This window comes from Sparus aurata, chromosome 12, assembly GCF_900880675.1.
Source record: "Sparus aurata chromosome 12, fSpaAur1.1, whole genome shotgun sequence".
Lineage (NCBI taxonomy): Eukaryota > Metazoa > Chordata > Actinopteri > Spariformes > Sparidae > Sparus > Sparus aurata.
In genome coordinates this window covers 16,925,283-16,946,917 of record NC_044198.1, presented here as the reverse complement: position 1 = coordinate 16,946,917, position 21,635 = coordinate 16,925,283, and the positions used below count along the sequence as shown (strand labels likewise).

At 42.8% G+C, this 21,635-nt stretch overlaps 1 protein-coding gene across 6 annotated transcripts in view; it reads left to right on the top strand.

The window, feature by feature from the left end:
• The first annotated feature begins 10,750 nt into the window (after positions 1–10,750).
• The window catches only part of LOC115592655 (mediator of RNA polymerase II transcription subunit 13-like), an 87,345-nt gene continuing 76,460 nt past the window's right edge, over positions 10,751–21,635 (top strand). For 5 of the 6 annotated variants that reach the window (XM_030435683.1, XM_030435685.1, XM_030435684.1 and 2 more), the window contains exon 1: positions 10,751–11,002. In XM_030435683.1, coding sequence (XP_030291543.1) covers positions 10,931–11,002 — 72 coding nt within the window. In that variant the 5' untranslated portion in view covers positions 10,751–10,930. The remainder of the gene's footprint in view (positions 11,003–21,635) is intronic. The other variant, XM_030435680.1, reaches the window with a different exon arrangement.

Genomic DNA, 21,635 nt, shown 5'->3' with positions numbered 1-21,635 from the left:
CTAGCTCCTGTCTCTTTAAGGCCCTCCCTCCTGTATACCCAATCTGCTCTGATTGGTCAGCTTGCACACGCCTGAGCCAGCACCACTTACCTTGTTTCCTGGCGGCGCGGATGTATTTTCAGCTTGCTGTTAGCTTCACATCCATTGTGCATATATAGGTATTTAAATTATGCAAATGTGTGTCACTGGTGTGATGTCAACAAGTCACGGCATAAAGGCGGGACTACTGACGAGGTGTTTCAGGAGCAGTGTTGTCTGTGAGAGAGACGAGCTCTCGTTGGTGCGGACACTGGCTGTTCTAAAAAACAAAGTGTGTAAGAATTTTGACGTTATGAAATCTGTGTATTGTGCTCAAGAAGTTAGCATGCTATCCAGCTAGACCCAGCCCATCCTGACCAAAGCTCCTGTGCTAGCAGTGTAAATACTCCGAACTCCCAGCTAGCAGCTCAGCCATTGTGCTAACCAGCTAACAGCAGCAGTTAGTGGTTACTCTAGTGATATGTTATTCTGAGTATTGGGAATTTAACTGGCAGTCAATAGTTCCATACTGCACCTTTAACTTTCAAGACCTTTTACATGCCCAAGTATCTGTAACACACTGAAGGACAGCAGGGAAACAACCGCAAAATACAGTATACATCAGGAAATCATGACCTTTACATCGGCAGAGTGATACCAGGAATTAGTCTGACTCCTACGGATCAATATGTATCGGCTTGATAAAGATTGACGTCGAACGAAAAGCAACACGACTGCTCGTCTGTGGTGAAGTGGTGAGTCCTAATTTGACAGTGTTACGGCGTGATGGAGCCTGTGTGCTCTGTATGCTGGCAGAGCTCTCCCTCTCTTTGTGAAATGAATTAGGAGAACATGAAAACTGAGCAGACCTTCAGCAATACATTATGTATGAGGAGCTTGAAGGCTCCTACTGAATTCTGTTCAGGTGGCATCAGAGGGTGCAGCCAAGTGGAAATGCTGGCTGGTCACTTAAAGCACTATCTGTGGTAATATTTCTACATGAAAGCGCAGCACACGGCTTGGGCTATATTCTTCTACTTGCAGGTTGAAATATGCAATATCACCAGGTTTTTCTATAGTGGCCACGGAGGAGGTTTACTAGGGCAACATGGGATTAAAGGCCTGGCTCTAACCTTCAGGCTATCTCTGCATAACTTTAAGCTACTATTTGCAATTTAGATTAAAATCTTTATTTTGTTTTACCATCTTGCACTTGATTTGCCAGTTTCTTACAATGTATGTGTGGGAATCACCCTGAAGAGCGGGCCTACAGCACACATGTCATCTGTGTTTTAGCGGGATTGACGACTTGCAGTGATCTAAAAAATCAGATAACATACCATATGATTCCTCATCTTGTGTTGTTATGAGATAAAGTCTAATTTCCCCCATCTCCCTGGTAATCTCACAAAGACATCGTCTGCTCATCGTGAAATCAATATGCTGCGGAAACAGTCAGTCAGACAGCGGTCTTCACCGCGCTCGGGTGAATCACTTGAGATCACAGATGAGCGTGCACATACACACACACACACACACACACACACACACACACACACACACACACACGCGCACGCACACACACACACACATACACAGGAGCAGGTAAACAAACACACTGTCACCTCCACTGTGTCCTTTGATATAAAAAAGACTAATTAATTAAAAAGCCTGAAAAGCTCATGAGTGCTTGGCGTAATTGAATTGTGTGTCAGTGCCCAGAAACAAATCTTTGGTAAGTTGAGAAATGTGCATATAATGACAAAAGAGCAGAAACAGTATCAGAATGAATTATACTGGGCTTAGCGGGCTCACAGGGGAGAGAGGATCATGGTCAGTGGAGTGCATCCTTCGCCAGCAGACAGACACTACAGTCATTAGTATCAGAGTACAAAAGGAGGCTACAAGCATCACAGGACAGGAAAAAGAGAACAGTAAAATATTAAGATATGTGATATTAGATTGTAGAGTAGATGAGCAGGCCTGAGTTTAGCATTGCAACAATTTGATTTGTAAATCAGAAATTTTGCCTATTCCGCAGCAACTTCATGTTTAAAGGTCCAGTGTGTAGGATTTAAAGGGCCAGGAGATGAATATAGTAATGGCAGAGATGAAATACAGCATCAACACCTGAAACTGAGAATTGTTGTGTTTTTCATGTCACACCGCCATGTTTTTACAGCATTATTTCTTGTAGGGCAGGGTGAGATGAGGGGTGTTCAGTTGGTTGCAATTTGTAAACGCACCACTTGATGCCACTAAATCCTACACAACAGCCCGTGAAGACATTTTTTATTAAAGTCATGCTAGCTTCTCTGTGACGCAGCATGCATGGCATCACCTTGAGCTAAATGCTAACATGCTCACAGTAATATGATACAAGATAATGTGAACCTGCTAAGGCAGTATAATACTTTTTTAGCTGTTAGGCAGCAAGTTGCCGATAATGGATGGAAGTTAGCATGCTAACATTTCCTTATATCTAAGACTGATGGCAATATCATTAGTTTTTAAACATAAGTATAGGACGGAAGGAGAGTTGACCTGATGAGGACCAAAGTTTTTATAACTCATCCTCAATCCATCCCACAAATTGTCAGATATTTAAATGAAAACCAAAACATATCAACCACCTTTTCTGGTGCAAGAGTGAGGGGATGATTAAACTTTGTAGGATTCATCCTCTGGGGACAATGAATTTGCGTAGAAAACCAACCTGTCAAGTGAATGTTGAGGCATTTCAATAAAAACAAAATGATTGATTGGAAGAAGAGAGAAAATTTCTGCAGATACCTAAGTCATTCAAGATTCATCTTCAGGGGAAAATGAATGCCAGGCACAGAATCTCCGGAAAATCCATTGGATAGTTGTCTATACCTCTCAGTCTGAACCAACATGGTGGACTGGCATTGTCATTTACATTACCATGCCACTTGCATGGCTAGTAATGCAACACACACATATACATGTTTCCAGCTTCTTAAATGTCAGGATTAGCTGTTTTGCTCTGTTTTATTTTGTAGTAAACCAAATACCTTTGTGTTTTGGACTTGGCAGTAGAAGACATCACCTTGAGGGGTCTGAGCACTTGTGAAGGTCATTTTATAGAAATAACATCAATCATAAAAAAATAATCAGCAGACTAGATAATAATCAGTAGCAGAAATGGCAGTCAGAATTCAGAGTGCTGTCTCACAGGCAGACACAACAAAGCATGCGAGTGGAAGTCTCAAAAGTATATTCAAGGTAAAATGCATTAGGGGAGTTACAGTCGGTGTCCAGCGAACTGACAGGGAGACAAACAGCTTTCTTCTGAGAGCAAAATCAAAAGTGGACTGGGCAGTTAAAAAACAACAGCAATGAGCTGATGACAGTCTTCGAAGAGTTAGACCTGTAGACGTTCTGTGATTTAAAGTCTCTCTCTCTCTCTTCCCCTCCTCTCTCTCTCTCTGGCACTGCTATAATTTTCCTGGGTGGAATGATGGATGAGGTGGTGTCAGCCCATGTTCATTATAATGCACACCATCTATTCTTCTCAGCCAGACTCTCCGCGCTCCAGGAAATGCCAGAGAGGTATTGGAGCCCGCGAAGAGAGGAGAAACTCGCATCTGATTTTATGGAGAGAATTTGCTGCTAGGTGTGTGTTAACTTAGCGCACGGTGATCCATCAATCACTAATGAAGATACTGCGAGGCTACTGCTTGTTCTTCAAAGGAACACACATTCCTCTCTGGGTGTGAATGATAAACAGCCTCCGATGTCCATGCGAGCGCAGTCCCTCGCAATATGCTCGTCCTAAATTAATAATGAGCCCTCCAACAGTTAGCTGTATGCAAAAACATTTAGAAGAACAAGTACACGAGCATTGTTCATCATCATGACCTATATATGATGTTTTTTTGTAATCAATCAGCTTCACTATGGGCAATGGGACCCAACAACAACACACAATTTTCTTCAAATTTGGAACACTTTTGTTTATTTGACATAAAAATATGTTTTGTATTCTATGTTAGAAAAAGATGATGATGCCCAAACAGGATTCAGCAACATTATTATTAATGCTATTTTTAAATTAATTGTATAAGCTAGTGTGTAAGTTCTTTGCATGTACTAGCTAGTTTTAGCCAGGTGTACTAAATGCAGCATTAAAACTTAAGCAACGTCTAAGATGGCTTACCTGCCACATGATTTGTTACACGTCTGCTTCACTGTCATGTAACCGGTAACTGCTGCTAAAAGCGGGGAATGCTGGCGAGGGCCAGTTGACAGCAGGTAATACAGTACAGAGGTGATTTACAGCTAAAGTGGCATTCCCAGACAGGGCTAGCCAGGGATAGCTGGTTAGCATGCTAACTGCAGAAGATATCTCTGTAACACAGTATATAAATGTCTTTGACATGTCATTTAAACTATCAGTTGTTCACCTTCTGTTTATGATTGTAGTTATCAAATTACAAACTGCACCTTAGATAAATAATACCTTTGTTGTTTTAGTTGTTCATGTTAAATGATATAGAAAAAAATGTCAAGATTTCTAGCCGAGTTTAAGGGGCTTTAATAAACCAGCACAATTGAGAGAGGAACAGTTTTCTTTTTTTTTCTTTTCTTTTTTTTGGCACTTCTGTAGTTCTAGTTCTCAATTTCAATTCTGAAACTCTGCAAAGTTGACAAATGTGTTTTAAGTGACAAAATGACAAACACAAATTTGAACAAAGTGAACACATATACCATTGAGCTATTAAAAGACTAGGTCTAAATAATATATTTGATGTGTCGCTGAAAGACTTGTGCCACCCTGCATGTCTGCATATATTCATGCGACTATACGTTTGTAGGTTACTGCACCATGTTAGTTTATATCCCTGTATACTTTAACAGAGCCACACATTAAACGCACACACTACCAAAACAGAAAACATGTCGTCTAGACAAACACATTATCTTTAATCAGAGCAGTGATGCCTCTTTTCTCCTCACACACAGATAAAGTCAGCGGGGGCCTGATGAGGGGAAATACGTGGCATATTGAAATAGATTTATTCAAACTGATAGCATCTCATCCCATCAGCTTCTCACCAAGTGTGCCAAACTGTGTGCGAGAGTCTTTTGAAAGCCTTTAAGGATGTATCGAACAAAAGAGGGGGAAAAAAGTCTCCAAATGAGTCCTGGATCAGTCCGGGAGCAAAGGGATCAATAACTGCCAGGCTAAGCCCTCGCTCATCCATCTGATTCATATCTTTCCCTCACTGCTTTTCAGATAGAAGAGGAATCACTGGACTAAAGGCTCCCTCTCTGTGGCAGTATGTACCAGCTGCAAGCTGTTTTCTCAAATACATAAAGCTGTGCACAGTGATTAATGTCAGAGGTGTACTTATATCATAATGGATTGGATGTGTCACGTTATGATGATCTTTACTAGAGATGTATGGCAGCAAGTGGGATATACAGTTGTCTATAAATAGCTCTGTTAGATTTACACTTGAGGTTACATCTCTTACATGTAGACGTTCAGCCTGGAAATTCCTATGAATAATGAAACAGAAATCAAACTACTGCCACGGTGGATCCGTTTGTACACTTCACGTAATGCTGGGTTTGATGTTCGAGAAAATGTAAAACTCCGGGAGCTGCAACAAAGGCCCGTAACCACGACTAGTTTTTCATCGTCCTAGAAATTGCTGTGATAAACAATATTATTCTCATCTCGTCATATGTAAGAGAATGATAATGCAAGTAGTGTTGCAGTATTGAAATCTGGCTTTTTTGATGGTCTCTGTCTCGTCTTGGAATCTACTACATTTTTACTTGGTCTTGTCTCAGACAAAGCGGACACAGGATTTTATTTCAGTCAATATGACAACATCAGGGAAATCACTGCATCGAATATGTTTGACACACTTTGTACTTAATGATGGTTTATACTGAAAGACAAGAGTCACCCAGAACACCTGAATCTTGCACAACAATATGTATTTTGGGAGGTTGATGGTAAAACATGGAAAAGGAGCATTGAATAAAGATGGTTATGTTTTTTTATCAAGACATTTCTCATTGTGCACTTATACATACACACATATATGCATATATGACAATAAATAAGACAAAGTCAGTCAGTAGACCTGCCTTTATTCTCATGACTTTGTGATATCACACTACATCACCATGTTATACATTTGAGTAATTCATGGCTAGTTTGGCACGTGACAATTGATTTAGCACGGCTGCTCTGTTGTTGTTAGCGATGGTGGCTCAGGCGTGTGTGAGCCGACCAGTCAGAAGAGACTGCGGCACTGGACAGCATGAGAAAATCGACGTGTTTTCTTGAGCATGAAAACATGTAAACCTATACAAGTAGTAACCCAAAAATGATATTATGAACCTGAAGATGTCTCCTTTAAAATGAATGTGATATGTTTTTACTTGACTATGATGGATTGTAGTTTTTCACTCAGATCCTATTAGATCATTGTAATTGCTGATGCTGATCTTTAGACGATCTAGGCCCTCTGACTCTCTGATGACACTTCTTACCTCCACCGCCCTTCACACCACACCTCACTTTAAGAAAGCGCTGTTATCTATTCCATGGTAAAAATCTGTCAGGGAGGAGAAACTCCTCTCGTCACTGTGTGTAACTAATTCAGTCTTCTCAGCTGGATCGTCACGCAGTCACACTGACATGCAAAATAAATCCCTGGAAAGCAAAGCCTGATAATAGGATAAAGGGTGAAGTAATTTTTTACACAGTGAGGGCATTTCGAAAAATCATTGCACATTTACAGCTACAAAATGAAAAAAAGCCATTCAGTTCGTTGTTAAACGATTTTATTTGTCAGCAAAGGATAATGTGATTGAGGGATAAAAAAGCTTATTGACTGAATAAACTGACAGACCTCGAGGGGGATCCATGTGCAAAGGTCTGTAGCTATTGACTATTCATTCTCCTGTTTATTCATGACTAAAATTATACACGAGATAAACAACTCTGCACTGAAGTATCATAGTTCGGTTTACAAGATGAGCATTAACATTGATAAAAAAGGATTGAGCAAACAAATGTAAGAAAATGTGTAAGTTTGAAGATGAAACCATCGAATCCAGCGACCTTTGTAATACAAACGTAAAAGAAATCCAAACGTATAGTGCATACAGCATCTAATATCCAATGCATTATTGATAGCGACACAAATATTTGATGCACTGACTCCTGGATGGCCTCTTCCGTTCACCTCAGGAAACTGTGGCTTTATTAATAATCTTTTGTTCTTCAGCCTCAAAGGGCACCACCTGCAGACCCAGAGAACAACTGAAGCTCTCTGTGGACAGAGTAAACAAAACCTCCAACAATACGTCTACGTAAACACAACAACACACCACGCATGAGTGGAGAGTAGGAAGGGTGATACAATATGTTTGTATTGTCCATCACAAGAACTCCGATTGCAGTATCCTAAATTATGCACACAAAACCCACTAATGAATTAACCGTCATAAAGATGAGTTCACAGTCTGAGGACGGAAGCTGCACTCTGGTGGTGCGGCAGCGGATACTTCTGTATCTTTTGGCAGATAGCAGCAGGGTGAACAGGCTGTAGCTGGGGTGGCTGCTGGCTTGTAGTATCTTTGCAGCCACCTCACTTCACCAATATCACTGATGCTCTGTAGATCTTCTGGGCAGTTTTAATCACCTTCTGCCTAGCCTTTTTGTCAGGGGATTTAGCAACCTTTGTACATTTGTAACAACATTTGTAATAGTCACTCTCCTTTTTGCGCTGCTTTTGGTCTCCACCACCCTTGAGAAAAAATATCTGCCTCTTTAGCCGCTAAATGCTCGACTATTTTCACCATCTATTTGCAAACTTGTGTGTCTTCTGTCGGATACTGGGCAGGTAGTGTGAAGAGTGGCAAAACATGTCAAAGTCCCTTTGTAGAGCCACTGTTTGGTTTGTCTGTTCTGAGCTACTGTAGCAACATGGTGGCTCAACGTGGAAGAGGATGCACCAAGGCCCTGTGAAGAGCGCCAGGCTCTGAAGCCAACTTTCGTAGTGGCCAAACCGTGCCATTACAACAATGGGGTCCAAAAATACTATTTTCCATTGTGAAAGAAGTGTCTGTTTTGTTTTGTTTTTTGAGCATCACAACCCTCGTGAAATGACTCCATTAACCATCATAAATTGAGCCATTCAGTCTAGTAAAATTGGAAAAATCTAAAAGAGCATATGATTAAACTGTTTTGATACATGTATGCACACTCTATGCGCTGCACAATACGGAAGATCTGGGTAATTTTATAGCCAGGATGTCGATCCATTTTGGCTTCATGTGCCACTGAGCAGCGTTTAGCTCCGCCTTCAAGGTTGTGTCCAGATTTTAATGTAACGCCCTTTTGATGCCCTCTAGGGTTCATTCTAAGGTAAGAAAAGACATGTACATACACTTGGGAAAATAAAATAATGAATATTATCTTCTATTATTGCAAATAGATCCCTAAAACTGAACAGGTAGCTCAATAAATAAAATATGAAAAGGAAGAAAATATTAAAAATATATCTCTGGGATCCCAGGGGGGAATTCATATCATCAAGCCCTCAGTACCTCTAAATGTTGGATACGGCCCTGTGTATACATCCAGATTAGGATGACTGCAAACAAAGCACGATTTGACACATTTCCCTCATCTGTGAAATGATTCCCAAATAATAATAAAGACCACCAAAAGTGCTCCGAGTGCTGTGAATGATGCAATGCATTTGATGAGTGTAAGACTAACCTACATAGATGGCTCTTATGAAACGCAGCATGAGCTCAGTAAGTCACTCTGACCTCTATTCTGTCACATCCTCTGTTGTGAGAACACTGTTACATTATGTAACACAGAGAGACACCACAAAGCGATGGAACAAGAGAGAGAAAAAAAAAAAAAAAACAGGAACACGGTGTAAAATCATATGAGAGCACGTTGACGGACGGATGACCCTAGACCGTTTTTTTCTTCTTTTTTTTTTTAAGTGGCAACTATGAAAGGCTGACAGCGGCGCACGGACGCATCCAGCCTCATATCAGCAAGATACCGAACAGTCCAGTAATCCCAGACTTTGATCACGTGAGCGCAAACTTGGCCAAATGGGAAGGCGAGTCTCGGTAGTACGCTTCCGACCGCCATTACATTACAATGCGTGGTGGGCAGGACGATCGTGCGCGAAGGGAGAGAGAGAGAGACAGAGAGAGAGAGAGAGAGAGAGAGGGAGGGAGGGAGAGAGAGAAAATGCTTCAGCGGCGCTTCGCGTAAAGCAAACAGACACAGAGAGTGAGAATGACACGGGCAGCCTGCGCGCACACTTATTTACCAATATAACGACGCGCACAATGAGGAAGGAGGTCGCCGCCGAGGGAGCCGCGGTGCACATGTCGGAGGATTTAATTCAATAATCGAACCATCATTTTGTCGAGGCAGAAGAAGAAGAAGGAGAAGAAGGAGCAGGAGAAGGAGAAGGAGGAGCAGAAAGACAGAGAGAGAGAGAGAGAGAGAGAGAGAGAGAGAAAATCTGCAGCGTGCAACATCCACCAGACGAGGACTGTCACTTTGTGCGTTTGAAGAAATCTGATATATATTTGTGTGTGTGTGTGTGTGAGAGAGAGAGAGGCTGTTGTGGTCGGAGAGAGGACGTTTCGTAATGATATCAAACTGAAAGGAAGGAAGGATTTTTTCTAGCCTCCTCTACAGAAGCCCTCTGCTTGTCGTTTTTTTTCCTGGTGGCGGAGTCAGTGAGAATAGTTCTTCTCGTCTGAACGCTCTTTTGACTCACGGTTCGGGGCTTTTTTTTCCTCTTCTCTCTGCTGGAAACCCGCTCCACTTTCTTTCGCTCCTTCTTTTTTGGTTGCTGTCGTCCAGCCCTTGCCACGGAGGATCAGCCGAGGAAGGAGGGAGGGGGGAGGCTTATTTCTTGTTTCTTTTTCCCCCTCTCAGCGACCCCTCGTCTCCGTCTCGCCTCGTCCGCGGTGCGATTTTTCTATTTTTATTTATTTTTTTAATTCAAGAGCAACAGAGGGATTAAACATTCCTGTTTAGTGCGAGGCGGACAGGCAGGGTTACATTGTGAGAGAGGGACGGTTGTGGTAAGAAAAGGCGGCTATAAATAGCTCATGCAATTCTCGAAAACTATCACAAGTGGTGCATCAGCTTGTGGAGCAGACGGAATCAGATCCCCCTGCATGTTAAAAATGCCTCGGCTCTAATTGTTTTTTTTTTCTTTTTTTCTTTTTTTTTTTTTTTTGCAGAGCGTGTGATATATTTGGAGGAAGGAAGTTTGGACTCCTCTGTTTCTTTATTTATTCATTAATTTTTTTGGAGGGAGGGGTGGAGGTGGTGGAGGTGCTGGTGGTTCTCCAGATGGATTATGCTCATTCAATGATGAAACTATCAGCGGAAAAAAGACTGTGATATGGAAACAGGCTGATCTTCCTGTGTGTGTGCGTCTGTGTGTGTGCGTCTGTGTGTGTGTGTGTTTGCGCGCGCGTGTGTGTGCGCGCGCCGTGGATTGAAATGGATACGCTTCTCTGCCCTCCGCCTCTGACAATGATCACATTTGGAATCTGCCTGACCTGGATTGTAACCATGTTTTGATCCACGCACACGCTCGGATTTACATTACAACACTATATCCCGTTGTGCGCCCGGGGGGCGGTTGTTGGTGGTGGTGGGGTGCTGGGGGTGGGTGGGGGGGCAAGCTTTTTTTTTATATGGATGCATTCTGCACTTCTTTTTTTTGTTCTGAATACGCCCATTCCTCTATTATCTGGACCCTGAGCCGTGCTCGATTCTGTCAGCCCCCCCCCCCCTGCTCGGTGTTTTGATGCCGATGTAGGATTTCGACATGCCCAGCGCTGACGACCCCAACGGCGGACGAGTATGACTACAACAGCGAATTGGGTGGCTAACGGGGCAAGCCTTGAGGACTGCCACTCCAACATCTTCTCTCTGGTACAGTATCAATACATCACGCATCTGTTCACACACACACACACACACACGCACACACACACGCATGCGAGCCAACCAGCGGCGATCGACAAGTCATAAGGCAAGTAGGAGGCACGCGTGTCCGCCGTGCAAAGGTGAACCAATTGCTGGTGTTGTTATTAGGTAATCATTAGCGAGGGGTTAAAAAAAGAAGCCTGTTATAATAAGACATCTCAGCCCCAGTAGGCTTAAAAAAATAACCAACACGATCCCAGGAAGAACAACTGCACTTAAAAAAAGCTTAAAACGCAATTTTCCAGAAATGCTACCAAAACAATCTGACCGCTTATTCTGGCGCCCTGTTTTGCAGTTTTTGCACGGTTGTTCAGCAGATAGACAACAGATAAACACAGTCTGCTTTCTGGCCCATGATCCTCCTCCTCCCCCTTTTTAAATAATCATTTCACTGGAAATGTAGCTGGAACTCCTGTTGCATTGCCAAGCAACTAACTTGGAAAGGAAGGCGTACTGCTGTACACCCGTCTGTTAAAGGGCCCCTCTGTCGTTTCTTTTAGGAACTCAGAATTATAATGCTTGCAATATTAATGAGGTAGTGATTCGAGCTCAGAACATGTTTTATTTTTTTGTTCCATAAGTAAATAAACAAGCTGTTGTCAGAGAAACATCATGTTCGAAGCGAGGACGGTGGCAGGGTCCGCCATATGTAAACAAAGTGAAACAGTATGAAACTGTGTTGTCCTTTTAAAGGAGAAGAAAAGGAGACCATGTAGTTTTGGAGAGGAAATTCAACAGTATTTTGATATTAACAATATTAATGATGTCATGATACAAACTCAGAAATATTAGTCTTTACCATAGCTACATAAACAAGCTGTTCTCAGAGGAAAATAAGGTCCCCAGGACACTGTTTCAAGCTAGAAAGGTGGCAGGGTCCGCCACATATAAACAAAATGAAACAGTATGAAACTTTGTTGTCCTTTGAAGAAGCACTATGGAGTTTTAAAAAAGGAAATCAGAAAAAAGAAGAAAAAAAAGAATTACAATATAAGGTCCCCAGAACAGTGTTTGAAGCTAGAGAGGTGGCAGGGTCCGCCACATATAAACAAAGTAGAAACAGTATGAAACTGTGTTGTCTTTAAGGTTACGTTGTTTATTCAGTCATGACAACAGCGAGAGTTTGTGTATTGATGTTGTTCAGGCAGGACGATCTTTTCTCTCCTGGTTAAAAAATGTTCCCCCCAAAACTACACAGCGCACTCATAATACTTCTAAAGCCAGATCTCTTCAGCGAACAATCCCCTCACGTGTTGTTGTTGATCCACAAAAGTAGCTCGCAAAGGTTGTAAATCTGCAGATTAGGGAAGGTTGTTAAGATTTTGACAGACAGCATGAATCAAGCGCACAGGCAGCGGAAGCAACACTTTCACACTCAGTTCTTGTGAAAGAAAAAAGGGGTTTTTGACTCCACAGGCGGTGTCATCTCTGCACTGGTTTTGTCGAGGGTGGAGGAGATGTGAGTGCCGTGCGTGTTTTCACAGTTTTCATCCTGCAATCAGCGAGTTAACTGTCCTACTACAACAGGCAGCCAAGTGGAAAGGCATGCAGTAGCCTGAGCTTTGGGCACAGGGCTGCTGAGAACCACAACAGCACAGGGGTCCTGAGGGCTTTTGAGGTGATCATGCTGGACGACCACTGTCACACCACACATGCCACATGCTTTGAGTTTCAATTGTTAGCTAGGGAGGAGAAACAAACTTTGTAGTTGTTGCATAAATCTCTGAAACCTCAAACAAAGCTCTGGTGGCTCGTCCTTCTCGTGTAGTTCTGTGACTGCAAAGGGAGCGAGCAGGGAGAAAGGGATTCAAAATAATATCTTAAGCCGTTCAAAAGCATCTTGTTTGAATCCGCTGACGCTTAAAACAAATGCGTCAGCGCTCCAGCATCACACGTCTTAAATTCACTCAGTCTGACACACAGCAGTCGAAAACAGTGATTACGTCCCCCTCAGCTCTCTCGGTCGAGGTTATTCCCTTGCGTGAAAAAAAGGTTTTATTCACTCTGCCGTGGCGTTGTTGGCCATCGTGCGGGCCCTGTGTGAACATCCCTTTCAAACTGAAGCGGGGAAAGAGACCATCCATCAGCTGGCTTGTTGAGAATATTTATGACTGGCTGGTGCCACAGCGGTCGCTCACTGGCAAGGGCTCCTGCAGGGAAGTCCAAAGGCAGAGCAAAACAGTAATGACACACCGAGTGTCCTGGTTGAGGCATGCGGATTGTATCCCGCTTGTTGGAAACTGAGACATGGCTGCTTGATAAGCATCGAGAAGAAGTGAAAGTGAGTGAATCTCATCAGGTGTGAGTATTGATCCGGCGAAAGAAGACGCAGAGAAATCCTGCTCGCTTACGCATTTGACCTCTTGTTGTTCACGCTGGAACTATCTGCTGATGAATTGTTTAGTTAATCACAGAGAATTTACCAGACAGCAATTCTGATAATGTGTAAATAATTGGAGGTTTCCAGCTCATCACATATGAGGATTTCCTGCTTTTGTCTGTGTTGTTGTTTTAATGAAATACCTTTTTGGAGGTTTTGCTGGTTGTTCCAACAAGTTGAAGGTGTCAGCTTTGTCTCCAGGAAACTGTATTGGGTATTTTTCACAATTTTCTGCGCGGGCTTTGCGATAAAAACACATTGTTTGGATGCCACAGTAACTCCATTGGTAGAGCATGTGTCCCGCATGTACAGCACAGAGGCGGAGTCCTCACTGTAGCAGGTTCGAAACTGACCTGTGGCCATTCGCTGTCATCCCTCTAAGCTGTCCGTCTAATTAAAGCCATGAAAAGGCAGAAAAAAGAAAAATCTAAACCTTACAGTATTTTTCGTCTTTATCGTGATACTTGATGTATAAATATATATCTCGATGCTCCTTAAATCTCCTCAAAAATGCTTCGTAAACGCCAGGACTGGGAAACAAAATTAAGTATCACACGATTTCTGACCAAATACCTCTTATCAATATCGCACCAGTTTTGTAGGGATAACTAGATTTTTGATAAATAATCATCTGTAATGTGGATATAATGACTCGTTGGGTAAAAGCAGTTTTCAGAAAATGACATCATTTTACTGTAATACCGTGTTTAAAACCAGGAAAGGACACACTTATGCTGTATCACAATATAACAATGTCCAAAACCTAAGATAACAGGGCTCCTGGGTGCGACTGTTTTGGTTGCGCATGCTCCCTAAAAAAGTATTTTTTTATATTAATATTTTTTTTGTTTGCACCATTGTGCCTGAAAATGTGTTATATTCATTAAGTTCATAATTAAACATGTTAGGTTATCTCAACTTCTTTGATCTGAATGAGGAAAAGCATGCATTTGCACCTTTTATTCCTCTCTACAATCATTTACAAATGAATCTGAAATGTATAAATCAGATGCACCCAAATGATGCACCTGAATGAAAAAGTCAGGCACACTTGTGAAAAGTTATACAGTCTCATATCATGACAACAATGTATTATCAGTACATTCTCCTGCCCTATATTCTGCCATTTTATGGACTACAAAATGGATCAGTCAATTCATAGCATACACAACGATAATATTATTAGTTCCATGCCAAAAATACACGCGTGTAACATCCAAGGTGTGGTATTTCTTAACCTTTTCCTCCAGGTCATATTAGCTCACATAAAGGTCTTGTGGCGAACCGGTGAGCGCTCTGGTCTGACAGCCTGTTAAACAGCATTCCAACATGCACTAACCTCGTCCCTCACACTGATTTACTGCCTGTTATAGCAACCGGCATCAATAAAAAACTACCTTAGAAAAGCGTGAGTGCCCCGCACTGTGGGACTTTATGGGGGCGCAAGCGGATCAATGTCACACACTCGCGATCGGCCGTGATCACACACACAAACACACACACACACAACCCCGCGAAACAACCGTCTCGTCTGCCGGGCCAATCATCCGCCTGTGACGGGGAGCAAACGAGACCCCCGTCGCACGGTGGAGAGAGAAGGATCCGAGCTGGTGAGCTAAGAGGAGGGAAGGGTGGAGGACGAGAGGAGAAAACAGAGGAATGTTTTCAGCTAGACAGAGAGAGAGAGAGAGAGAGAGAGAGAGAGAGACTGAGACTGAAGGTCTGCAGCGGAATCTGTTTTCATTTTAGGAAAGTATTATGACTGATGTGCATTTCCTGACTGCTAGCCTCAGCCTATTTGAGAGAGAGAGAGAGAAGCTGAGAGTGAAGGAGTGAGACAGAGAGCGAGGGAGAAAATTAAAGGAGGGGAGGAATGTAATGAGAGGTAGAGAGAGAGAAGAGAGAGAGGGGGAGAGAAAACAGTCATCTTTCTGTGGACTGGGCAGGTTTTTCTTCTGACACTGACTCGAGCCAGAGTCCCTGAGCCTGAATATGAAATGCAAGGGGAGAGACAGTAAAGAGCCTCACGACACAGGAAGCCTCGCTGTGTGTGCGCCTGTGTGTGTGTGTGTGTGCATTGTAAACACTGAAAACCATCCCAGACTCGGGAGACAAACTTCAAACACCCATCATATTACACACACACACACACACACACACACACCTACACACACACACACACACACACACACACACACACACACACACACACACACACACACACACACACACATTCACAAACACCAACAACACGGAGAGAGGAAGAAAAAAAAAATAAATAAACACCCACTTGCTCGCACAAACATATGTATCGCAAATGCAACACACTAAATCCTCCACCCACACTCACATGCACGCACACACACACACACACACACACACACACACACACACACACACACACACACACCCTGCATGTTTTATCGCCTTTATATGAGAATGCATCCCATATCCCAAGGACGCACGCTTGTACAAACATAGGTAGGATGCAGAGACCTTAATTAAAGGACTTCCTGTGTCCCCCCCGACAGCGAATGCAACACTGGTAATTAAGTGTCCTCGAGTGCAGGTCTAATGTGATCAACTAAGAGGTGCTCATTAGCCAAACTGTACTCCAATAGAGATCTCTTGCATGTATAATAATAATGATGCCGCCGTCTGGCATAGAAATAAAGCGCTAAGAGATGAGGCAGAGGGAATACCATTAACAGCGGTGTCTTGATTTATGGCAGGTGAGTGGCCGTGCCTTGTAAAAAGAAGCAGGTAATCAGGGTATGGTACCTTTTTAATATAGACTGTTTGCATTTCCTCGTCATTAATGGCGGTGCGTGGCGAGGATGCTTGGGGATGAGGAAGCGAGCACGGGGCGGGATGGAGTGCGTGTCGCGATCCGCTCAGCCAAAGAATCGGTCAAGTTGGAGTTTGTTACAACGGCCGGTGTCGTTTGGACGCCAGCGCTGTCACGATACCTCAGTGTAGGAGCCACAACAATATTATCTTCACATCTTACTAAAGCTTTTCCTTATTAAAACCTTTGATTATTTAACCAAAGCTACGCTACAGTTCTCATATCTTAAACATAGTCTAAACTAGATCCCGAACAATGAATCAGTGCTGATTCTGTCTGATTTATTGCTCATTTGTTGATGTTGTGCTGCAAGGACTTATTTCTTTTACCCAATATTGATAACAGAGAGGTACATTTGCCAACTCTTAAATGTTTTGAGCACAGTAGTTTAATAACTAAATGTAACGCTTTAGGTCCTTCTAATAGGAGTTATTTAATAGGTAATAAGGCCCTTATAAGATGCTTATTAACATTAATGAGAAGTGTTAATAATACCATTTTAAACACATGTATGTTAGATTATTGTGTGATCAAGAAACTTAAAAGTTAATAATGACAGTTAATCAAAGCCTTATGAGCTTCTTAGCATTGTTTATAACATAACAGCATTACAAACACTATTAATGAGTTGATACCTCTTATGTCATTGCTAAAGCGTCACTAAGCTCTTTATTAAGATTAATACATACTTTATTATGCAGACATTCATAATTAACTACGCCTTTTGCAGCTACTGCATGTAAGAGTCTTATAAAAGTTTGAATATTGATAAAAAAAAAGGTGAATTATTTTGGGGGCTTTTTTCAGCTGCGGATTCATATCTGTATATACATTGTATGGAAAATTGGCTCAAGTCAATGGTGTGGCTCACTGATGTGTTTTTGAACAGCTGTGGAGGTCTGAGCCACAGGGGAATAAGTTACACAATATAATTGATGTTAGCCGAATCAGTGTATTGTTATCTTAGTATTTGTTGACCATAAGAAGAACATAGATTATCACCAGACTTGTCCTTTAAAGCAGGAATATCTGATAAACCGGATGAAGTAGACATACTATGGTTAAATAATAGTTGTGAATAATGTAATTAAGCGTATATCCAGAGCTGCTCTGTATGAAAAGTGCATTGATGTAACGTCCGTCATGATTTAGCGCTATATAAATAAACTGAATTGAATTAAATCCGAGCAGGCGCTCGATGTGAGCCGCTGATTCTTGACAGTGACATTATTAAAGCGTTGTTTATATTGAGACGTCCAAGGATGACATTGAAGCCGCAGCGGAGTCCTCTTACACAAGCAGGGGGATCGGTCCAGGTTTCCAAGGCATCACCCCACCACCCAGTCTTCTGCTGCGTGCCCTACGGCGGCGGCTCCATCTGGTTGCTTCTCGCTCAACAGTCCAACCCCCCATGCCCAACCTGTGCTTTTGGCTCTGCTTGCTTGCAATTTTGACAGCTAGGCACACGGCTTCACCTTGAGTCTGTGTGTGGCGCCTCCCACTAATCTGCCCCTGTCACTGCTGTGGGAATCTCTTGTCATCGCAATAGGACTCAACCCGGCTGCGGCCCACCTGTGTGAACGCGCATCGACACAGACATATACAGCTTTCCGCGCATAGTGTTCGCTGCCGTAACAAAACGTTTTGTGAACCGCCATTGTTATCCACTGACGGAGAAGGAGAGAGGGCAGGGTCCAGGCCGGGAACAGGAAGACAGGGTTCTCCTCACTCGTGTTTTTTTTTTTTTTACTACACATCTCTTTTCTATTAAATTCTCCTGAGTGTAGTCATGGATCTTATCTGAGCAGTCGGCTTGTCAGGGCGCTGCCACAGAGGTGAAGAACGGTTCAAAGACAGACAGGGAGGGGAGGAGGGAGAGAGAAACCACCGCTGGTCCCGGAGCTGGAAGTGGGACGGGATGGGCAGGAGTATTTTGGAGCACGGTGGCTTGAGTGTGAAATATGTAAGCCCTGCAGTGCCAGCTGTGTGCTATTCTCGGCGCCCACTGGTTGTTCCCGCATGTGTGCCGGGCGACAGAAGGCCGAGTGGGAAAGGAGGACTGGTAGGAATGAGCAGTAGCTGGTGCCATCGGCTGCTTGTGATAGCTGGAAAGTTAGCCAGTTAGCTGGCACACACACTGATGGACCACTAGATTAACATTAACCGCTGCTGGCGGCCGCTGCTGTTTTTGTAAGTCCGAATGTTTGTGGCGGAAGAAGAATTCAGTAGCTCGCTGTGCAAATACTCCATTATAAATAAAAGCCCTTGTACACAAGTACAATAACAACATAGACAACATCTGTGGGTTTACCTGGAAGCAGCATTTTAATGTTGAAGCTGGTCATGGTGGAGCTAGTTATACAGTCACTGTAGGGTTGAAGAGATATGAAAACTTTTGTATGAAACTTAACCATTATCATACCGAGTACATCTGTTAATCTACTGTACTAAATTCTGCTGTATTAGTGTTAATAAATATAATACGATTTTAAATTCATGTCAAGTTTCATATCTGTCTGGACATCGTTTTTTTGATATGATATATTTTTAACCATAAAAACTTGTTTTCTACCCATTAAGGGTCACTGTAGCTCTAACTGATAATAATAATTATAATAACTGTGTAATACTGCGATGCCATGATATTCTTTTAGATGATTATCATACTGATCACTGCTCTGTTATCAAGAAGAATTATACTTGACTCTAAAAAGAGTAACATTTTTGAAACAACACGATTTAATTTAGAAACAGGTTGAAATGATCTCACTAAAAAAGAGATTTTTATTTTAACCTGCTCTGAGACTCTAAGATAAGCTTCAATTGATTCCCAGAGGGGAAATTCAGGCATTGCAGCCGCAGAAGTACGAAGAGTGACAGGTAAAAAGTGTAGAGTAAGAATTGAAACTATGAAATAGCAATAAAACTTAACATTAGAATGAGAGCAGTATACATGAACCAACCTGCGTTGTGGTGACTATTAAATAGTGAAATGCTGTCTGAGGCAAAGTGAGAAAGAGGCAGTAAAGAAGTTACTGAAGAGTAATTATGACCTCTAGTTGTTGATTTACAGATTTTCCTGTAATGAGACAGCATTTAACGCCACAACACTGAAACATTCAAGTACAAGTGCCTCAGAAGTGTACTTAAAAACAGGACCTGAGTAAATGCACTCAGCTGCTTAATTTACTTGTTCTGTCTCATACATGCTGATAACACTTTTCCTCCACACGCTTCTGTTTTTCCTCATGGAATTTACACCGCTTTCCTCCAATTTATTACATCTCAGATGTGCCTTGCCTCTGGTCTGAACCCAAATTGTGACGCCCGACGTCTGATGTCTGTCCACAACTTGTGTGTAATGATGCCGCCGCTCCGTGTGCCATCACACGGGACTCCATGTCTTTGTCTCGTGAGAATCTGTTTGCGCTCTCTCTGCCTGACTGCAGACACCTTGACAAAGAGAAGTTTTTTTTTATAGGCAGACACTGGTCCCTGCTTGTAACTGGGCAAATATTTTCTGCAAGCCAGACAGCTTTGCCAATATCATGGTTGGCTGGGATTCAATTGCAGTTAGAGCACACTTTAGGTTAAAGGGTGCACAAAGCAAGGGGAGAGAGAAAACATTAATGTCTGCTGTGCTGTTGCAAATTCTAATTATCATGTGTTCATGTTCCATTGAGAGATTATCTGCAACCAATCAGACGGGTACTTGATGAGAACAAACACATTATGTGCAGACTGTTGATTCACAGCCATTTGTGGTGCATTGATTCTCCCTGCGCTGCCAAGCGGCGCTCCCTCTCATCTTGAATTAGGCAGACACCCATGATTTTTCAGATGCTAATGAAAATTTGTACAGCTCAATTTCAGTCCTGGCTTGCCTCGTGGAATAAACGGACATTCCAGTAGAAGACACAAAAGGCTTGTTGGAGTGTTTACCAGGCGTGACCGAGGGAGCACGGGGCGTTTGTGGTGTTAGGGAAGATATGAACATGGTGGCGTTGTGTCTGCTTCAAAGAGTGAATGGACAGGAGAGGAGCACTGAATTGGGATTACATAAGACTGTGTGTGTGTGTGTTTGTGTTTGTGTTTGTGTGTGTTGAGCGTGTTGGTGGATTTCTAGTGTTAAAGCTCTGATTGGCTGCCACTCCCACTTAGTAAGCAACCTAAAGATTACAGCCAGCAGCCAGGTGAGTTTGCGGGTTGAAACCTGTTCGGCTGTGACCTACAGTGGAGTTAGTGGCCCGGCCTTGCCTACGACCTGCACACACACACACACACACGCACACACGCGCACACACACACACGCACACAAACTGCGCTCTCCAGTTTTTCTCCCTTGTATTTTTTGTTTATCTGATGTGTAATGAAACAGGGAAAAGTCATGCTGACTTATGCAGTGCTGTCATTTTATCTGAAATGGCATCCCCGCGGAAAGAATCAATGCAGGAAATTACAAGCCAAATGAGATATTTTTCATACCGCTTATGCTCCATTTGCCCAATTTCCAGGAACAATCACACTATTAACTACTTGTAGGCATTTCACAAGCCTCCATGCAGCGCTAATTGTACAATTACCGCCGCCGAATTCTCTCATTCTACTCGTTCTCTTGCTAAAGGAACCCAATGAGTAATCTTGGACTGCGATGTCAGTGTCTTGCTTCTGGTAATCCCAGGACTTTCCTGACGCATGTATGACGTGCTCGATAACATCTGCGGCCAAATTTGAGTTTATGGATTCCAGCTGCGAGGGAGCAGATGGAGGTGTAGTTCTGACGGGCAGAACAAGTCCACAGAAATGTTATATTTCCACTGTAACCCAGGAGACAGAAATCTCAAAAATTGGACACCTTTGCCGAATTCCTATATATGTTGTATGTTGCCTAGCAACTGTTTTTACTTTTCTCTCCCCGTCCTCTGTTTCTTTTTCTTCTTTGTGATTCTCAGTTTTGCTGTCTTTGTCTGTGTCTTTCGCTGGTTTCTCCCCTCCCTGTGGCTTGTCACGCTTAATTAAGTTACACCAGAGACACTAGTAAAGCAGAGACTGGTTTATTTATCTGCACGTTAATAATTCAGTCTAAGCAGGGCCACTGCTTTAGCCCGTCCCTTAATGCTTTCAAAGCAGCCTGACGCCGCAGCTTTGTGTTGTTTTATTTGCCAAATGGCTGGGGATCTTGTCAGCCCTTTTAGATGCGGCAGCGCCTCTGCACACAATGTGTCGCTGTCCTTATTGGTCTTCCACCGCCGGCGCCTCCTATCTCTCTTTGTGTCAGGTGAGAAGTCACGGCTTGATGGAGGCTCTCTGCCGCGTGATTGGCAGGTCTATCCGTCACTCAGCCCTGGGGA